The sequence below is a fragment of the Typopeltis vanoorti genome, chromosome 8, assembly GCF_054136105.1.
Source record: "Typopeltis vanoorti isolate ZY-2024b chromosome 8, IOZ_Tvanoo_1.0, whole genome shotgun sequence".
In the NCBI taxonomy this organism is placed as follows: Eukaryota; Metazoa; Arthropoda; class Arachnida; order Uropygi; family Thelyphonidae; genus Typopeltis; species Typopeltis vanoorti.
In genome coordinates this window covers 2419915-2441037 of record NC_143556.1, presented here as the reverse complement: position 1 = coordinate 2441037, position 21123 = coordinate 2419915, and the positions used below count along the sequence as shown (strand labels likewise).

The window sequence follows — 21123 nt, the reverse complement described above, 5'->3', positions numbered from 1 at the left end:
TTTCATTTCCTCTCTTTGACTGTTTCCATTCCCCCTCCTCTATAATTCGGATAACTCTCTCTCACTCCCTCTCTCCTACTGTTTCTATTCTCTCCTCTTCTATCATTCCTAAAACTCTCTCTCACTCCTACTCTGATTTGCCTTGCATTCATCTCTTCCATTCTCCTAATCTCATCTTTCATACATCTCCCAATCAAGACCATCTCCGAAAACTTCACAGTCTTTCATTTTGCTCATCATTCTCTTCTATCACACTGTTTGTTTCCCGACATTCATTTCCCATCCCTGACAACTAGGTTGGTTATCAAAATATATGTAATTCAATGAATTCCTTCCATTGCCTACATTTTGTGCATATAATATGCACTCCCCTTCTCTCACCCTCCATATATCCAATGAAGCTGCAATCACAAACTTGCAATTTGTGATTGCAGCTGCAGCCACCATTATTGTAGCTGCGGCCACCACTACTAAACTAAATGCTAAATATATATAAACATTATATAAATACTGTATTATATATATATATATATATATATATATATATATATATATATATATATATATATATATATATATATATATATATATATATATATAAATATAAATGGTATATTCAACTATACTAAATAGCGAAAACTTATCTTCTCTTCCACCACAAATTCTGCCGACTGTGACCTTGCCTTCTCAGTAATCCAAAAATAACACAATATATAACAACGAAACTCCAAAAGGAGAACTACTAAAGAACATTTGTATTACTGAGAAAAAAATGTAGCACAATTCACAAAAGAATTACTGAAAAGAAAAATCTGCTTAGCAATAAACTGAATGGTTTAAAAATGAATGTTTATTTTTTGTATCACAGACCACTTAGTACATCTTTAGTTGAATGAAGGGTTCATAAAGTTTTTTATATAAATTTGTTAAAGCATAGTGTCAGATAATGCCATGCCTTTTAATCCCAGTTTTGAGAGTGAAAAAATATAGTAATCTGATTTATACTGTATTTTATATTACTTTTATGCATTCCTGAATTTAAACAACTAATTTGGGATATTTCCAGATATTTTTGTGAGCTATATCTTGACAATACACTGTATGCTCGAACTTCATCTACTTATAAGCACGATATGTGCTTCTGGGGTGAACGTTTTGAACTTAAGTAAGTAATAAGTTAATTCACTTTTGATTGTTTATATTTGAGATAGAGTTTATCATTTTGAAATTATGTTCATTTTATAGAAGTGAAGCCATTTAGTTGAACATGGTACATATTGATTGGAAATAATAATTTCCCTATGAAAAATTTGTCTTTTACTGCCTCTCAAGAAATTATATTCATATTTAGTACTTTATCCAAGAGTCAGCAAACTAAATTTTCTAATATTAGAGACTAATAACTTCACATCAGTTGCCTTAGTATCTCATAATGCAAAGCAAAGACAGTTTGCACATGAATTATCTTCACAACTGGGACACTTGTATATATTACGTGAAGATACTTTATGCGCAAACTTTGTTTGATTATTATTATTATTACATGACACCTCCAGGGAGTCCAAAGACTCATTGAGGGAGGACACCTACCCTACATCTCTCTTTCTCCACCAACTACACCAATGCCATCTACCGCTCACCACCACCACTGATATTTCTACAGACGATCACAAACATCCATGCTCATGGTGAGATTCGAACCAGCAGCCTTTTGGCTGGGGAGTGGATATGCTAACTGGTCGGCCAACCAGGCCAGCAATTATTATTATTATTATTATTATTATTATTAATACACAACCCAAGAAACATGCGCCTCGCACCACTATCGATACACTGTCACACATGCCGCTGCATTAACAACAAAAATACCTGCAAATGTCCCGAAATCAAACCTGTGACACATGCAAAGTACCTTGGTCTCTATATAGATTGCCACCTTAAATGGACAAAATATATAGAATACCTACATACCAAACTCCGGATCATCACAGCAAAACTCTTCCAAGTAAAAGACATTATTCCATCCAACATAAAAAAACTCCTATATCATGGTATCTGTGAATCCCTACTCAGATACTGTATAACAGCCTATGCAAACACACTAAATAGCCACCTAACAAAATTAGAAACATTACATAGGAAAATTGTGTTAACAGTGATTTGGACACCTTACATGCAACCACCAATATCAGACCAGCACATGGCGCCACATAGAATCCCGAGCATTAAAGACCTGAAACACTACATGACATTAACAAGGAATAATGCGACCTATTTCCCTACATCCTTCAACAACTCATACGGTTCTTCTGTGAGATCACATCAGATACCAATGCAACTCAACAAACTACTAAGAAATTTAAAACACATAGATAACTACAGAACATTAAAAAACGAACTCTGGAAAATATACCAACAAATTTAATACACCATTAACACTAATATGCACATCACAAATCACCAGCATCCAATGCCTACAGCCCATGCATAAACAGTAACAACAACGTCCTCTAAGAGTGGAGAATTTGGAAGGAAGTGAGACAAATGATTTTGAGAGCGTATGGTGTGAGGTAGAGGTAGGCAAGACAGGATATTTAGTGGGGTGTTGCTACAGACCCAGGAGCACAGAGGATGGGGACCAGGAGATGTTTAGACAGCTAAGTTTGGCAAGTGCAAGAAGAATGATTGTTATGGGAGATTTTAACTTCAGTAGTATAAATTGGAGAGAGGAAGATGCATGTAGCAATAGGGGAATGGAATTTCTAGAATTCTTGAGGGACAAATGTCTTAGGCAACATGTAACAGAGGGAACAAGAGGTTCAAAAATTTTGGATTTGGTTATAGCATCAGAAGAGTTGATAATAACTGAGTTGACGTCTCTCCCACCAGTTGGAGAGAGTGACCATATGGTGTTGACTTGGAAAATGAATAGACATGCAGGAGTATCAAAGAGACGGGAACTTATGTGGAATTATAAGGCAGGTGATTATAATAGTCTTAGACATCAACTTCGGGAAGTTTCATGGAGGGAGGAATTGGAAGGCCGGGATATCACCAGTGCGTGGGAAATTGTGAAAGAATATTTGTTATCAGCATTGGTAAGTTGTTTACCACGAGTGAAGAAGAGGACGCAATTTGGAGTAAAGTGGATGACAAACAATATTAAACAGGAATTGCATGCGAAAAAGAGGCTATGGAAGAGATATAAGGAGATAGGTGAAGAGATGCATGAGGAATATAAGACACAGGCCAGAAGAGTGACTAGTGTGGTAAGGAAAGCGAAACTGGAATATGAGAGGAGATTGGCCCTAAGATCGAAAGAAAATCCTAGGGAATTTTTTAGCTATGTGGCCAGTAGGAGGAGAAATGACTGTGGAAGAATGATATTGTGGGATAAAAATGGGAATAGAGTGACTGATGCAGAGGACATAGTGGAATTGTTCAATGAACACTTTATTGGAGTATTTCATCCTAGAGGAGTCAGTTTTAATGCTAGAGGGATAGGACTGGTACGAGGTCTGGAGGTACAGGAGGAGAGTGTGTTTCAGATACTGAGTACTCTGGATGTCAGTAAAGCTGTGGGACTGGATGGTATTTCGCCACGAGTTTTGAGAGAATGTGCTAGGGAATTGACAGTACCTTTAACGTGGCTTTTCAATGAAAGTCTGGCTTTGGCAAAGGTGCCCAGGGAATGGAAGGAAGGTAAGATAGTGCCATTACATAAGGGTGGTAACAGACTGGAAGTGTCTAATTATAGGCCAGTCTGTGTGTCATCAGTAGTTGTTAAGATCTTGGAGAAAGTAGTGAGGGACCGTGTACATCATTGGGCAGATGAGGGTAATGTTATCTGTGAGAATCAACATGGATTTGTGAAAGGACGCTCTTGTTTTAGCAATATGGTAGCCTTTTATAATAAAGTTACAAGAACATTAGATGAGGGAAAGGCATATACTGCAATTTTCTTAGACTTGGCGAAGGCATTTGACAGGGTGCCACATGATAAGCTGATATTTAAGTTGCAGCACATGGGTCTGGATGTCAGATTGGTCAACTGGATTCAGGATTGGCTGTCTGATAGGTATCAGAGAGTTGTGTATGGTGGAGCAGTTTCCAGGAGGTAGAGGGTTACAAGTGGGGTCCCACAGGGCTCAGTACTAGGACCTATATTGTTTAACCTTTATATCAATGACATAGCCAGTGGATTGCAGGGGGATATTCAGTTGTTTGCAGATGATGCGAAGCTGGGAAGGATTATTAGTAATAGTGCAGATGTGGTAGCCCTGCAAGAGGATTTAAATAAGCTAGATAGATGGGCAAATGAATGGGGGTCTCAGTTTAATACAGCAAAATGTAAGGTCTTGAGGTTTGGGAAACATCGATGGGATACTGCATACTCTATGGGAGGAGTTATACTGGAGGAAGTAGGGGAGACAAGAGATCTGGGGTTGATGATTGATAGAAACCTGAAGTTTAGGGGACATATTGCAAAGGTGGTGAAGGTAACACAGAGGATTGCTGCTATTATGAGAAGGACACTGACCTGCAGAGATAAGAGGGTTATCATTCCATTGTATAAGTCTCTGATCAGACCACACTTGGACTATTGTTCTCAGATTTGGTCCCCAGGATTTGAAGGGGATAAATTAACTGCGGAAAGGATACAAAGACGGATGACAAAGATGGTTTCAGGACTGTACAAGGATAGTTATGAGGATTGGCTGAGAGAATGTGGACTGCAGAGTTTGGTGGATAGAAGAAGGAGAGGTGATATGATTGAGACTTTTAAACTGTTGAGAGGTGGTTACAGGGTTGACACTGGGGAGTTCTTTCGCTTGGTTGATCAGCGGGAAGGAGTGATGACAAGAGGCCATCCCTGGAAGTTACAAAAGGAAACTGTGAGCAGGAGGGTAAGGAGTGGTTTCTTTGTGTGGAGGGTGGTTGAGCCGTGGAATGCATTGTCTGATGGAGTGGTGGGAGCGAGAGAACGGTCAGTGAGTTTAAAGAGTGGTATGATGGACTTTGTGTTTCTCAGTGGGGGACCTCCCCTCAGTGAGTCTTGACAGACTTTGTCTTAGGAAGGACCTCCCTCGATGAGTCTTTTGACTCCTTGGAGGCCTGAATAATAATAATAATAATAATAATAATAATAAATCCCACTCTCTTCATAAAAGCTAACCCAAGTTTCGAAGTAGGTGGGATTAACTTGCCTCACCCATCTACGTGTAATCCTTACAATCAAATGTAGAAATGTAACAAAACAGTCAGTAAATTACATAACAATAAAGAAGATACTGAAGATACTGATTATTATGTGATGATAATCAGTATCTTCAGTGATAATAATCAGTATCTCCCTCGATAATATTACTATGTAACATGAAAAAAATAATGTAATAAATTATTCTTATTATTAAAAAATATATGTAAATAACGAGTTTACATTGTATGCTTGTGAGAAATAGGCAATATAATCTTTTAGTTGCACATATGTAAATACTGTTGTATAATCACTCTTTCTCAAACTTTGAAAAAAAATAGTAAATTACATTTAATATTATATAACTTGTGTAATTCTGAACTACATAATTGTAAATTATTACTGTGATTGTTATTTTAAAAGATAGCAAAAAATTATGTTATCATCATTATTATTGAAATTTCATTATATGTAGCACTTAGTGCTGAACCTTGTAAAATAATATATTTGAGAGATCAATAAAAAAAAATATTTTAATTTAAATGATTATTATTATTATTATTTTTAAATTATGATTATTATTATTATTATTATTATTATATTATATATATAACCCAAACCTAAACATGATAAAATTCTTGCACAAACTCAATTGCTGGCTTTCACGCCAAGAAATATGCTCAACTGAATACCTAATGATAATTGGCGACATAAACATAAATATTGCAAATGAAAACCAGAACAACACCTTACGATACCTAGACACACTATCAATGTATAATCTAATACCAACAATAACATCATGTACTAAAGAAGAAATATTCAGAAATACTATCACTGCCTCCTATCTAGATCATATAAATGTCCGAGCACCACCAAACAGTTACACTGCATCAGTCATAAAGTGCAAAGTAGCAGACCATTACTTTACTGCTCTAAACCTGCACACCAAGACAGTATCCATGCAATGTCCCACAGAAGAAAAGCGACAGAAAACAATAATAGACGAAGAAATAGTCAACCACGAAATAAGAAAAACAGACTGGGAAAACCTGGCATCAGATTCAGCAGATATCTTATAAAACATTAAACTCACATTGGAGAAAATATATAAGAAAGCTACAAAGAAAGTCAGAATTTGTTCAAAAACAACACAAAATCCTTGGATAATACAAAACTTAATCCTACAAATACACAGAAAGGACACTTTATAGAAAGAATTAAAGCGATATCCAAATAACATAAATAAAGCTTTAAAAACTGAATATAAGATAACAAGGAATTGCCTTACAACACAAATCAGAAATGCAAAAAGAAGCTACTACAGAGACAAACTAACCTCTGCACAGAACAACATGAAATAAACCTGGCATCTGATCAATGAGATACTAGATTGTGTTCCCAACACCACCACCACCAAAACCATAAAATACAGCAGCATGAAAGACGTAAAACCTATCCAACAACTAGCAAATGACTTTAACGAAGATCCAAGAACTGCACAGAAATATTCCCCCAATCACAAAATGTGACCCTCCACTTGGACCACAATCGAAACAGACATTATGGTTCCCAACCATAAAAGAAGCAGAACTTCTCTCTGCAGTACATCAAATCAAACCAAACAAAGGCCCAAGAATTTATGGTATAAGACCTAAAGATATAAAGCAACATGCAACTAGTTTAAGTGCTATCCTACTAAAATTAATAAATAAAATATTTAAAACAGGACAGATACCAAGTATGCTAAAGACCGCCATAATCACACCCATTAAAACATGGAAAAAGAAATTTAATCAGCAATTACAGACCCATAGCAACATTACCAATTATCAATCAAATTATGGAGTAGATCATACTGAAGAAACTCACAGCACACACAGAGACCTTTCATATTATCCCCAAAATACAATATGGTTTTGGGGATAATATCTCCAAACCAACATCTCTCTTGGAAGACTTTACAGATGTAATTAATACTGCCTTAGATAAAAACAAAATTGCCATGGTAGTCTTTATTGATCTAACTAAAGCATTCGATACACTCACACATCAAACCCTGTTAGAAAAGCTGAGGCATGTTGGAATAGATGGGCCTCTTCACAGATGGTTTACAAACTACCTTCAAAATAGAAAGCATATCACATGTATCGGGTCAAACTGAAGCAGAGAGCTACCAGTAATCTGTGGAGTACCACAGGGAGCTGTACTCTCCCCAACTCTATTCAACATTTACATGCACGATATTAATCAGCTGTCACTCAAAGGTAAGATATTCCAGTACGCAGATGATACAGCAATAATATCCATCCATAATAACGCAAGCATAGTCCAAACAAATATGCAACATGACATAAATCTGATCATAGACTGGCTCACGGAAAACTCCATACACCTAAACTCAGAAAAGACAAAATTAATGATATTTAGAAATCCACTGACTCAATCAGTTGATAACAAATATATAACCATCCAATATCCACTTTCCAACATAAAAAACACACAGAACAGCAAAACCACTACAATCATTAAGGTTGAAACAATATGATGCCTTGGAATTTACTTCGATGCAGATATGAACTGGAATAGCCACATAAACCATCTACACAACAAACTCCGAACAATAAGTGGCAAACTCTACAGGTTAAACAACATAGTTCCCATACTCCTAAAAACACTAATATACAAAGCACTATGCCAAAATATACTAAGGTACACTATAACAATGTATGGTTTCTGTGCATTGTACAAATTAAATAGATTAATGTCGCTGCAGTACAAAATGATAAAACTGATCTTTTGGGAGCAAAGAGACAATAACAACTTTATATACTGCAATGTCAGAACACAAAATACTGACAACAAAACATTTATGTCACTATGAAGCTTTGCTAATACATTATTTCGATGCCAACTACAGGACAGTCAGAAATACATACCATATAACAAGACCTCAGACAACTAATTATATCACATATTAAGACAATAATCACTACGGAAAGGCCACACGAAATATCGACATCCCAGACATGATAAACAAATTACCTTTTGAATACAGAAATCTTACAAACTACAATAGCCTGAAAAGAGCTCTAAGGACATATCATGAACAAGAAACACGCACCCAAAATACCATACAAACTTAATGAAACACAATATATATTCGTTCAGGCTTCCAGTTCAGCGATGCATCGATACATTCCAAGTTATTGTGTGTGTGTGTGTGTGTGTGTGTGTGTGTGTGTGTGTGTGTGTGTGTGTGTGTGTGTGTGTGTGTGTGTGTGTGTGTGTGTGTGTGTGTGTGCGTGCGCGCGTGCGCGTGTGCGAATTTCTCAATCATAGATTTCGTAGCTTCCCAACACAGCAAAAAAAACCAATAAATAATAACCAACTGGTGTCATCCTCAGATAAGCTTACGTATAAGCTTCTAGGATGAAAGCAGAGAAATTAGTTCTCATCCAAGATGTGTCATATGTAACAAAATGCATGTAATGTACTTATCACATGTAAACCAATGTATGTAATGTATGTATTATATGTAAACAAATGTAAGTAATGTAAGTATCATATGTAAACAAATGTAAGTAATGTATCATATGTAATCAAATGTATCTAATGTATGCAATAACTGTAACAAAAGTATGCAATGCAGAGTGATTATATCCATTGATATTGTATATATAGAGTATAAAATTGCAAAGAAACATCTGTAATAATCATCATTACAAATATTATAATGATATACATTGTAAACAGTTATTGTTATTATTATTATTTAAAAAAACTTTATGTACGAGAAAGTATTTGTTGTCCATAATTGTGTTCATATAATGTATGTAATTTATCTGAGAAATAATAAAATGTTAAAAAAATGTTAAAAAAATTATTATTATTATTATTTAATTTAAATGATTATTATTATTATTATTATTAAATAATCCCAAGCTTCGAAGTAGGTGGGATTAACTCGCCACACTCAACCACACGTAATCCTTATAACCAAAGAAGCAGATTATGTAATAAAACAGTTAGTGAAGTATACAACAATAAAGAAGGTACTGAAAATACTGATTATTATGTGATAATATCATTGATATAATACTTTTATGTAACATGAAAAAATAATATAATAAATTATTCTTATAATTAAAAAATTATATAAACGAAAAAAAAAATTATTATGCAAAAAATTCTGAATAACCTTCATTGTTAACATTAGAAGAACATGTATTGTAAATATATAATATAGAGGCAAAAAATACTATTAAAAATTTTAGTTGAAATCAATGTAGAAAATGCAGCACTTAGAGCTGAATTCTGTAAAATTATAAGTTGCAATGTCACTTAAGATGTCTATTGTATGTGTAAATATTTTAGCAATCAATAAATTACTATTACTATTAAAAAAAAAAATAACATTTGACCTCCATGGATTCGGAAACTCATCATGGGAGGTACGCACTATTGCATGCAATGTTGATCCAACCATGCTTTAAATTGATTCAATATGTCTTGATATATTGATTCAATATATCAAGGCCTTACACCTATAACACACTCAGGCAATGAATTCCACTCACCAACCACTCTCCATACAAAAAAGCTACTTCTCACTCCTCTGCTCACACCCTCCTTATACAGAAGCCATTGCTGGAAACTAACAAGAGGCAATACAGTGTATTGTCTCTTGTTCTGTCCCCCCCTCACTCTATGAAAAATCTCTTCCACGATAACAACCCCTTACTAGTTTAAAAAGTTAAGCAATTTGAGTGGTTAGTAGTTAGAAGGGGATCAATCATTCGCTGCTGTTGGCACACTCTCCCTCGGTGAGTCTTTAGACTCCATGGAGGTGTCGCATAATAATAATAATAATAATAATAATATGTCTCATCTCAATCATATTCCCCCTCTTCCTCCTATTCACAAGGCTCTGCAGTTTACATTGTCTCAATTTGTCCTTGTACTTCACATTCCAAAGACCACTGACCACCTTTGTTAATCTTCTCTGGACCCTTTCCAACATATCCTCATCACCATGAAAACCTGGCAACCAAATCTGTGCACAATAATTCATATGAATCCTGATCAAGGCCTTATACAATTGCATCAGCCTCTCTAATTCTGCATGTCAGGGTCCCCCCGCATCATTGCCATTATCCAGTGTGACGTCTTCACAGCTTGCACAATGTAACCCCTGAATTTCAGGTCCTTGTCCACCATCATACTTTGATGTCTCATCTCCTCTTCCATCATCCATCAGTGGTTTTAACAGGCACATAAAAACCCATACCCTTCCAAATGTCCTTGGACTTCCCAACTGTATACAAGGATAAGGCAGTTACCCCTATGCCTCTAAGTATTCTTGTCTGTAAATTGCAGACAATTTTGTGTTCCACTGGCTGATTTGTCTGTTTTGAGGGATGAAAACGTATGTTCTTTCTACCTTCATATGAGACTGGTTAACTCACCTTTAGTCAAAAGAGATCAGATAAAGGTTCCTCACGTGACTAACAGGAATCAAATCCAGGTCTTTCTGACCAAAGGGCTTTGTCTATACTGACTGAGCTACAGAGGCTCTCTCATCTCCTCTACTTCCTTTAAAGCTTCCCCACCAAGTGTATACTTTACATCACATTGTTGCTTACCAATCTCAAAACCTTACACTTTACAACATTGAACTGACATTTCTACTTACCTGTCCATTCATGCAATCTATTCAAGTCCTCTAGTAAGGCAATAACATCTGCTTGACTCTGCATTGCCTCTCCTGAGTTTTGCATCATCTACAAACAGCTGCATATCACTAGTTAAACCCATCCCAATATCATTAATGTACAAATTGAACAACAATGGCTCCAAAACTGACCCCTGTGGCACGCCAATAGTGACCTTTCTCTTTTGGGATACCGCACCCCCATATACAACTTTCTGATACCTACCTACCTAGGTATCATAACTTTCTGATACCTAGGTTACAGGGTTCACACTGGGGAGTTCTTTCACTTGGGTGAACAGCAGGAAGGAGTGATGACAAGAGGCCATCCCTGGAAGTTACGAAAGGAAACTGTGAGCAAGAGGGTGAGAAGTGGTTTCTTTGCATGGAGGGTGATTGAACCATGGAATGCATTGCCTGATGGAGTGGTGAGAGCAGGAACGGTCAATGAGTTTAAGGAGTGGTATGATAGGCTTTGTGTTTCTTAGGGAGGGGACCTCCCCTCGATGAGTCTTGATAGACTTTGTGTTTCTTAGGGGGGGGACCTCCCCTTCATGAGTCTTGATAGACTGTGTTTCTTATGAAGGACCTCCTACGATGAGTCTTTTGACTCCATGGATGCCTGAATAATAATAATAATAATAATCTGACAGCTAGTCACTGATCCAACTCAGAAATCTGTTATTTAATCCATCTGTTTCAATTTATTTTAGAGCTTGTCATGTGGCAGCATATTAAAAGCCTTTGCAAAATTTAAGTACACCACTATATATGCATATCCCCTATCCAGTGTATTCATCACCTTGTTATAGTACATAAGTAAGTTAGTGAAACATGATCTCCCCTTAAAAAATCCATGCTGATAATCACAGAGAATACTGTTGCCATCAACCCATTTCTCTATCCTACTTCCCGCCAATCTCTCCAGTACCTTCACCACAACTCCAGATATACAGACCAGCCTATAATTTGAAGCTACAGTCTTATCACCACCTTTGTGCAGTGGATCAATTTTAACCTCTTTCCACTTCCTTGGAATTACCCTCCTTCCACTCCCTTACACTTGGATAAAGGATTAAACCAAGAATTTAATTTCTTGGCATCTTTAATTTATAGTATAACCCAGCAAAAACTTTCAACATCTAGCTCTGATCCAGAGTAGTTTATTAATAAGGTGATACACATTTTTACTACTTGTATATAGGAAACATATGATATCTGCATTGCTACAACCTTGGTATTTCTTCTGGGTCTGGCTTCCACTGATATTTAATAATTTTTGTCTTTGAGTTTGCATGCTTCCTACGGAGTGGAGATGATGTGATCAGTGTCAGGTTTTTGCCATATTTGCCTATGTGGGTATGTTTCCATAAATTTCTAATGTCAATCCTGTCACTGAGTGGAGAGCTGAGTTTGCTGTCTTGGATGACTCAGGTCAGGTGTGATGAGATTTGTAGTGATTCTTTAAGGTCGTTCAGTGAGATTTAGAGTGAATTTAGATTTGATTTGGATAGAAGCCCTTCTCATAATGCATTAAGTTATACATGTCCAAAAAGGAGGTATGCTTTGCATTATGGTATTTGCTCTAAGGCAATTGATGTGAAGTTATTATCCTTTATTACAAGTAGCTCAGTTGTGAAGACGCTTCAAAGAAAAGTTTGTTTGCTTACACTTGTGATAAAGGATTAAACCAAGAATATAATTTCTTGGAATTTTAACTTATAGTATAACCAAATGAAAAAGCATTCAACATATAAGGCATTGGTCTGATCTGATGCAGAAACGCTAGAGCAGGTCCAAAGATGAATGAAAAAATAATATTTGGACTCTCTTGGTTATACAGAGCAATTGAATGAATGTGGATTCCAAAGTTTGGTGGATAGGAGGAAAATAGACAATATGATGGGATTCTTCAAGACTAATACAGAAGGAATTATAAAAAGAGTGGATGTAAAGATGGGAAGAACAAAGTCCATGCCTAGCAATTGTATAAAGATGTGATGAAGAAAGAGGTGAAGAGTAGATTTTTTATGTGGAGTGGGGATTTGTTGGTGAGTAGAATGCATCGCTAGAGTTTGTTATGACAGGCATGTTGCTGGGCTATTTTTATTGATGCATTGCCAAGACATGGTAAACAGATTGTGCCTTAGTAATTAATTTCTGGGTTATTAGGGACAGCTCATCAAAAAAAAAAAGATTCTTTATAACTTTTTTTCAGTAGTCTTGAAGGAATGGACTAAACACGATCTGAAGTTCTTTTCTTTTAATTTCATCATTTTGGTATATTAAAGCCCTGGTTTTTAAGGTTTTGAAGATTATTATTATTATTATTATTATTCAGGCCTCCATGGAGTCAAAAGACTCATCGTGGGAGGTCCTTCCTAAGAATATAAAGTCTGTCAAGACTCATCGAGGGGAGGTCCCCCCTAAGAAACACAAAGTCTAATTGATTTGGATAATCAATTAGACTTTGTGTTTACCACTCCTTAAACTCATTGACTGTTCCCGCTCTCGCCACTCCATCAGGCAATGCATTCCATGGCTCAACCACCCTCCATGCAAAGAAACCACTCCTCACCCTCTTGCTCACAGTTTCCTTTCGTAACCACCAGGGATGGCCTCTTGTCATCACTCCTTCCCGCTGTTCAACCAAGCGAAAGAACTCCCCAGTGTCAACCCTGTAACCACCTCTCAACAGTTTAAAAGTCTCAATCATATCACCTCTCCTTCTTCTATCCACCAAACTCTGCAGTCCACATTCCCTCAGTCGATCCTCATAACCAAAATTGTAAAGTCCTGAAACCATCTTTGTCATCCGCCTCTGTACCCTTTCCATAGTTAATTTATCCCCTTCAAATCCTGGGGACCAAATCTGAGAACAATAGTCTAAGTGTGGTCTCATCAGAGACTTATAATTAAAAAATTATAAGGCTCTTGCTCACATTGTAATTATCATTACAACGGAATGATAACCCTTTATCTCTGCAGGTTAGTGTCCTTCTCATAATTGCAGCAATCCTCTATGTTACCTTCACCACCTTTGCAATATGTCCCCTAAATTTCAGGTTTCTATCAATTATCGACCCCAGATCTCTTGTCTCCCCAACTTCCTCCAGTATAACTCCTCCCATAGAGTATGCAGCATCCCATCGATGTTTCCCAAACCTCAAGACCTTACATTTTGCTGTATTAAACTGACATCCCCATTCATTTGTCCATCTATCTAGCTTATTCAAATTCTCTTGCAGGGCTACCACATGTGCACTATTACTAATAATCCTTCCCAGCTTCACATCATCCACAAACAACTGAATATCCCCTTGCAATCCACTGGCAATGTCATTGATATAAATAGCTAATTTTTGTTCAGGGTGATGGAAAGAGCTTGCATGTGGATATTTGCCTATGTGGGTATGTTTCCATAAATTTCTAATGTTAATTCTCCAGAGATGTTTTTGTTGGCATGGACATCTAGGAATGATAATTTACTGCCCTTTACTATTTCTGATATGAATTTGATTTTCAAATGGAGTTTATTCATGAAATGTACAAAATATTCAACTTGTTTCTGTGTCTGTTTCCATGTTATTATTATTATTATTAAGAGAAACCTCCAGGGAGTCCGGAACTCATCAAGGGAGGCCATACTATCCACACCAGCTGTCATATCTGTTCTTGAATTATTATTATTATTATTATTATCTGAGATCTCCAGGGAGTGAAGGACTCATTGTGGGAGACTATAAATTACTCAAACCAGCTATCATACCTTCCCTTAAATTCATTCATACTAGATGCGTTCACTACCCCTAAGGGCAAATTATTCCACTCACTCACTGCTCTCTGGGAGAAAAACCTACCTCTTACTCCTTTCTTGACTGTGAAGAAACATAAATTCTATGGATGCCCCTGTGTTCTCTCCCCATTATATTATATATTGATTATATTATAACCAGAGTCTGCTGTCCACATACTTGCAGTCTGTCCTCCTAATCTAAATCTCATAATCCTGATATAATCTTTGTAACTCTTCTTTTCTCCCTTTCCACAGCTTTTGTATCCCCTTGGAACCTGGGAGACCAAATCTGTGAACAATAATTCAGGTGTGGTCTTATCAAAGCCTTATAAAGAGGCAAAATGACTTCTTTATCCTTACATGTCATGGTTGGCTTCAACATCGCAGTTATCTTCTGAGTTATATTTGCAACTTTGACTATATTATTGTTATTATTTTATTATTATTAAGTAACACCTCCATGGAGTCCAAAGACTCATATATGTGACCTTTGATCTTCAAATACCTATTCACCAATACACCAATATTCCTTGCATCTTCAGTTTCTTGTGGCATAACCCCACTAATATAATATGCCACTGGAACTCTAATAATGCCAAAGTGCATTACTAACATTAAACTGATAGCCAATTTCGTTTACCTAAATTTCCAGTCTATTCAAATCATTTTTTAATTGCTGAATATGAGTAGCATCGCTGATTGCACTACCTAACTTTGCATTATCAGCAAACAATTGTACATCTGACTTTAGATTCTGCTCGATGTCATTAATGTATAGATTGAACAATAATGGCCCAAGGACTGTACCCTGAGGTACACCACTGGTCACCATAAATCTGACAGATTCACACCCACTGCATACCACTTTTTGATATCTGTCTGTCAACTATCCCCTTATCCAAGTCAAGATTTTATATTCCAATCCCATATTCTCCAGTTTATGAATAGCCTTTTGTGTGGTATCCTTTCAAATGCCTTAGAAAAATCCAACATTATCATAGTGTATCCATTCCCTTTATCCAACTCAGCCATAACATTGTTATAAAATATGAGCAAATTGCTAAAACCTGACCTTCCTTTAATAAACCCATGCTGCTCCTTGCTGAGTATAGCTTGTTTGTCAACCCATTTCTGTATGCGAGTTCTTACCAATGTCTCTAAAATCTTCACTACCACACCAGAGATACTGATAGGTCGGTAGTTAGATACATCAGTTTTTGCACCACCCTTGTACAATGGAACTATCATACCTTACTTCCATTCTTCTAGGGTCATTCCTGAGCTTAGACTCAAGTTATACAAACATATGAAAGGTGTAGCCAATTCGGCTGAATTCCTTTAACAAATGGGCTGATATTCCATCTGTCCCTATAGGCAAATTATTATCCAGGTTATGCAACAGCTTTTCAACCTCATTTTCACGAACGTCTAACTCTTCATCCAATGTAGCAGTAACGCTGTGCACCATGTTACATACACCTGGTTGATCTTAGCAAAGTGACCACTCATTAACTGAACAGTCTCATTAGCTTCAGACACTAAAGTACCCTCTGCATTCAATAAAGTTATTCTTCCACATTCATTCTTTCTTGCAGCATGATGATAAATTTCTTTTGGATTGCCTTTAGCTTGCATGGCCAATTTCTTTTCATACTCTGATTTAGCTTTCCTCACAATACGCATTACTTTTCTGGTCTGAACTTTATATATTTCATAACCTTCTCACTCTTATTCTCACGATATTCTTTCCACATCATTTTCTTCTTGCGAATCTTCTGCTTAATAAGGTTGCACATCCATTTCACTACCTATTTATTCTTCAAACACTAGGGATTCGTTCAGATACCATCTCATTTAAAGCACTTTTTCAAAGATTTCCATGCATTGCTGACATTTTTCACATTCAGTAACTGATACCATGGGACCAAAGATAGTATTCTCCTAAGTTGATCATAGTTTCTAGCTTTGTAGTTCAGCATGTAACCTGTTCAGAGCATCAATACAATTAGATACTTCCCAAAAAAGTACAGTATGATTACTGTCACCAATTGTTGGTAAAATAGCCATATTCTTGACAGAGATCCCTTCTGACACTATGAGCAAATCCAACACTCTTTGACATCAAGTTCCTTCTTTTACATGCTGCTTGAGAAAGTTGTTCCACAACTTCTTCTTCTTCTTCTTCTACGCGTTATTCCCGCTTCCTATGCAGGGTCTGCGTGTTACTTTTAGATGCGACTTCTTGTTAGTACTACTCCCAACCGACCCGTCGCCTGGTCTGCTGCTGGGGGGGTATATTTTTGAATGCAGAGGCGTATGTTCACGGGGCTGGTTTGCCTGATTGTGGGATGAAAAACGCCAGATAAACTGGCAGAAAAAACCCTACTGACCACTCCCAAGACCGGCTAACTTGGCTATGCCTGAGGAAGATCCTCAAATTCCTCACATCTACAACGGGAATCGAACCTGGGACACTCCTTCCCCAGGCATATGGTTGCGAAGCGCAAAGCCACTAGGCTAACCGTGCAGTACAAAGTTGTTCCACAACAATTCCATAAATTCCTCTTCTTTCTTAACAGGAGATTTCTCTTGTACCCAATCAATTTTTGGAAAATTAAAGTCACCCATAATGATCATTTCTTTGATACCCATGAGACTAAATTGGTGATGCATTTCTTTGTCCCCTGCAACTGAGCCATGAGGTCTGTGGCAACACCCTACCATATATTTCATTCTGTTAACCTCTACTTCTCACCCGATAGACTCAAATTCACCACTACATGGGACATTGTTACCATCATCATTATTTGTCTTTCTACCATAACTGGATAAGTCCAGTTATGGTAGAAAGACATCTGACATGATTAGTACACTACTCCTCCTCTCCTATCTCTTCTGTCATTCCTAAAAATAGTATACTCATTATACTCAATCCCATTTACCATATCTGATTCTGATAACCAGGTTTCACTAATGCCAACAATCTTTTTATTATTATTACTTGACACCTCCAGGGAGTCCAATGACTCATTGAGGGAGGGCACCTACTCTACAACTGTCTTCACCACTCAGTACACCAACCACAACGAAACACCACCAATGCCATCTACCACTCACCACGACTACTAGTATTTTCATAGACAATCACAAATATCCATACCCATGGTGGGATTCGAACCAGCAGCCATTTGGCTGGAGAGCAGATTTGCTAACCACTCGACCAACCAGGCCAGCACATCATATTCAATAAAGCAATGAACTCAACCCCTTTGTTTCTAATGCTCCTGGCATTTGTGTATAGACATAATAAATTACCACCTAGCTTATTCTTATAATTAGATATGTAGTCTATTTGGTCTTGTTATAGAATTTTCTCTTTTCTCTTGCCAGACATACTTAAATGGTCCAAACCCAAAGCAAAATTTTCCACCCCTTTGCTACATACATAACCATGTTTGAAGACATTTGTATCTTTATCATGTTTGCATACCATAGTTGAACCTTCACACACATTTTTCCTATTCCTCCCTTGATGATTTAGTTTACTTGACTCTCTGCATTAGTTTTTATACCAAGAAATAATTTCTCCAGGCTTCTGATGCCAAATGAAATCAAGTGCAGGCCATCCTTCTTATACAAGTATTTTTTGCCATCAAACACTCCACACACATCTAAAAACTTACATCCATATCTTCTACATAGCGTACACATGAAATTATTTGCTATCATCACCCTCCTTCTTAACTTGGTACTGTCATATCTGGGTAGTAATCCAACAATTTTTACTCTCTCACATTTATTTCCTGCTTCTTCCAACAGACCTTTCATACTATATTTGTCAGTACTTAAGTTATTAGTACCTACCAGAACTACCATCTCTTTTACTTTTCTGTTTTGTTTTTCAATTATGTTTGTCATATTTTTAATTTTCATTCCCAGGGAAACTAGACGTGTTGACTCCCTTGCAAGTGCAAATTTTAAAATTGAGTCACCATATCTGTTTTCTCTTAGATTTTAACTGACTTACCTTGTTGTTATTATGTTTTGATTACCAAATTCAGTACTTTATTGCCTGTTCTTGTTCTGATCCTTTTTCTTCTCCTGTCTAAGTTTAGTCAAAATTTTTCTACCTTTCCCAATTCTCTGGTCGATTTTTTAATAATTTCTTTTAATCAAGATATTTCTAATGTCAACTTATCCTCAGATAAATTATCATCATCACTGAAGCAGGACAAACGCTGTCCTCAGTAGCAACAACTTGAGCTTTAGACACTGCCTTGTTATGACAAGTTTTTGGTGCCATTCACACTATTTGCACACACCACAACCATTGGCAGAGTCCATTCCAATCAAGGCACTTGTCTATTAGAGAACATTCTAATCCCCCCCCCCCCTTCTTGACTGTATGCATTCTCAACTAGTATGAATGTTCTTGCATCTTTTCCCTGTCCCTCCATAAAATGAAAAATTCCATCCACTGAAATCCTGTATGACTCTTTCTTTGTAAGTCTCAGTCATATCACCCCTCTTTCTTCTGTTTGCTATAGTCTGTAGTCTACAAATTCTCAGTCTGCTTTTATAATCAGTATTCCATATATATTGTGGAATATAGTCTCCTTCCCAGGTGAGTGGGTGCCCAGCATCTACCACCTGGGTATCAATAACCCATAATTTTTTTTTAAAGAAAGAAAAAGAAGTATGGGTTATTGCTGCCCAGGTAGTGGGTACTGGGCACCCACTCACCTCTAGCCATTTTAACAAGGTGCAAAATCTTGCAGACTTACATCCCCCATATACCATTTTTTAATATCTGTCATTCAACCATCCTCTTATCATGCCAATACTTTATAAACCACTCCCACATTCTCCAGTTTATGCAACAGTCTTTCTTGCTATAAGTTAAAGATCAAGAAATTGTAATCTTGGTTTAATCCTTGCTTCAAGTGTAAATAAACAAAGTTTGCACCTGAAATATTTTCAGGACAGGGCAACTCGTATATAGAGGCTAATGACTTCATATCACTTGCCTTAGTATCTTGTAATGCACAGCACATAACCTTACGGACATGTTCACACCTTCTACAAATTGTTAATCACTAACTCTATGATTGACAGCTACTGGACTCCATCTGGATGCCCCTAATACAATGCATTGTCATCACTTCAGGAGACAAGTGGCCAGTGTTAAAACAGAGATTTATCCAAAAGCATTACTCAAAATTATTTCATTTTGTCAATAGGATAAACTTCCAGTCATTGTAATTTAATATAAAACTACTCATAATGTTTGGATTATATAGTGTAAAATATGTAAATATAAAATTATAAATGTAAATATATACAGTATGTAAATATGAATGTTAAAATGCAAATATATGAAGTGATATCAAAAGGTTTCGAGACTAGGTTTGTAACACTCCAACAGATGGCAGCACAAGGCTGCACGCACAGTCACAGGGAGCACCTACCTTCATAAGTCAGTGTACCAAAAGACATTGTCCTGTGTATACATCGGGAGCTGTGCAACTGATGCTATTCTGACCACCTGCGTTACCACATCTGCGATTTCATCATGGACAGCAAGTTAGAACAAAGAGAAAATGTGAAATTCACGTTTGAAAAAACGTGAAATTCAAATATCATTACCGGTGACGAAACTTGGGTGTATGGTACGACCCTGAGATGAAGCAACAGTCTTCACAGTGCCCATCATCTCCACAACCGAAAAAGGCGAGGCAATCCGCAGCTCGACCAAGTGCATGCTCATTTTATGAAAAAGACATTATGCAAATGTCTTTTTCGACATTTGCAGCAGCATTGTGCATCGAGAATTCATCCTCAGAGGCCAGACTGTCAATAGCGAGTTCTACTGCCAGGTTTTAAGGCATCTGAGGGAGGACATTCGGTGAAAGCGAAAAGATCTGTGGTGCGTAAAAAACTGGATGCTCCACCATGACAATGCACCCTGTCACCGAGCTCTCCTCACATGCGAGTTTCTCACCAGAAACAACATGATCTCACTTCCATACCCACCCTACTCACCAGATTTGGCTCCTGCAGACTTTGCCCTCTTCCCGAAGATGAAGATCCAGCTCAAAGGTCACCGTTTTGACATCATTGCAGAGATCTATCATGAATTGCAGAAGGTGCTTGACATGCTCCGAAAAGAAGACTTCCAGGACACATTCCAGAAGTGGCAAGAACTCTGGGAGCCTGTTTTGATATGCAAGGGGACTATTTTGAAGGTGATAGTGTGTAAACATAGATAAATAAAGTAATTTCTCATAAACAGAGCTAGTCTCGAAACTTTTTGATACCATCTTGTATAGATGTAAAACTATAAATGTAAATATGAATATTGATACAAAAATATAAATAAAAATGCTAATCAGTTATTGAGAGCCTCCATAGCTCAGT

General features: G+C 36.9%; 1 protein-coding gene across 4 annotated transcripts in view; it reads left to right on the top strand.

The window, feature by feature from the left end:
• LOC150103677 (ras GTPase-activating protein raskol-like) overlaps positions 1-21123 on the top strand; it is a 770313-nt gene that overhangs the window by 134515 nt on the left and 614675 nt on the right. For all 4 annotated transcript variants that reach the window (XM_090396487.1, XM_090396486.1, XM_090396489.1 and 1 more), the window contains one exon: positions 1067-1165. In XM_090396487.1, coding sequence (XP_090252613.1) covers positions 1067-1165 — 99 coding nt within the window. The remainder of the gene's footprint in view (positions 1-1066; positions 1166-21123) is intronic.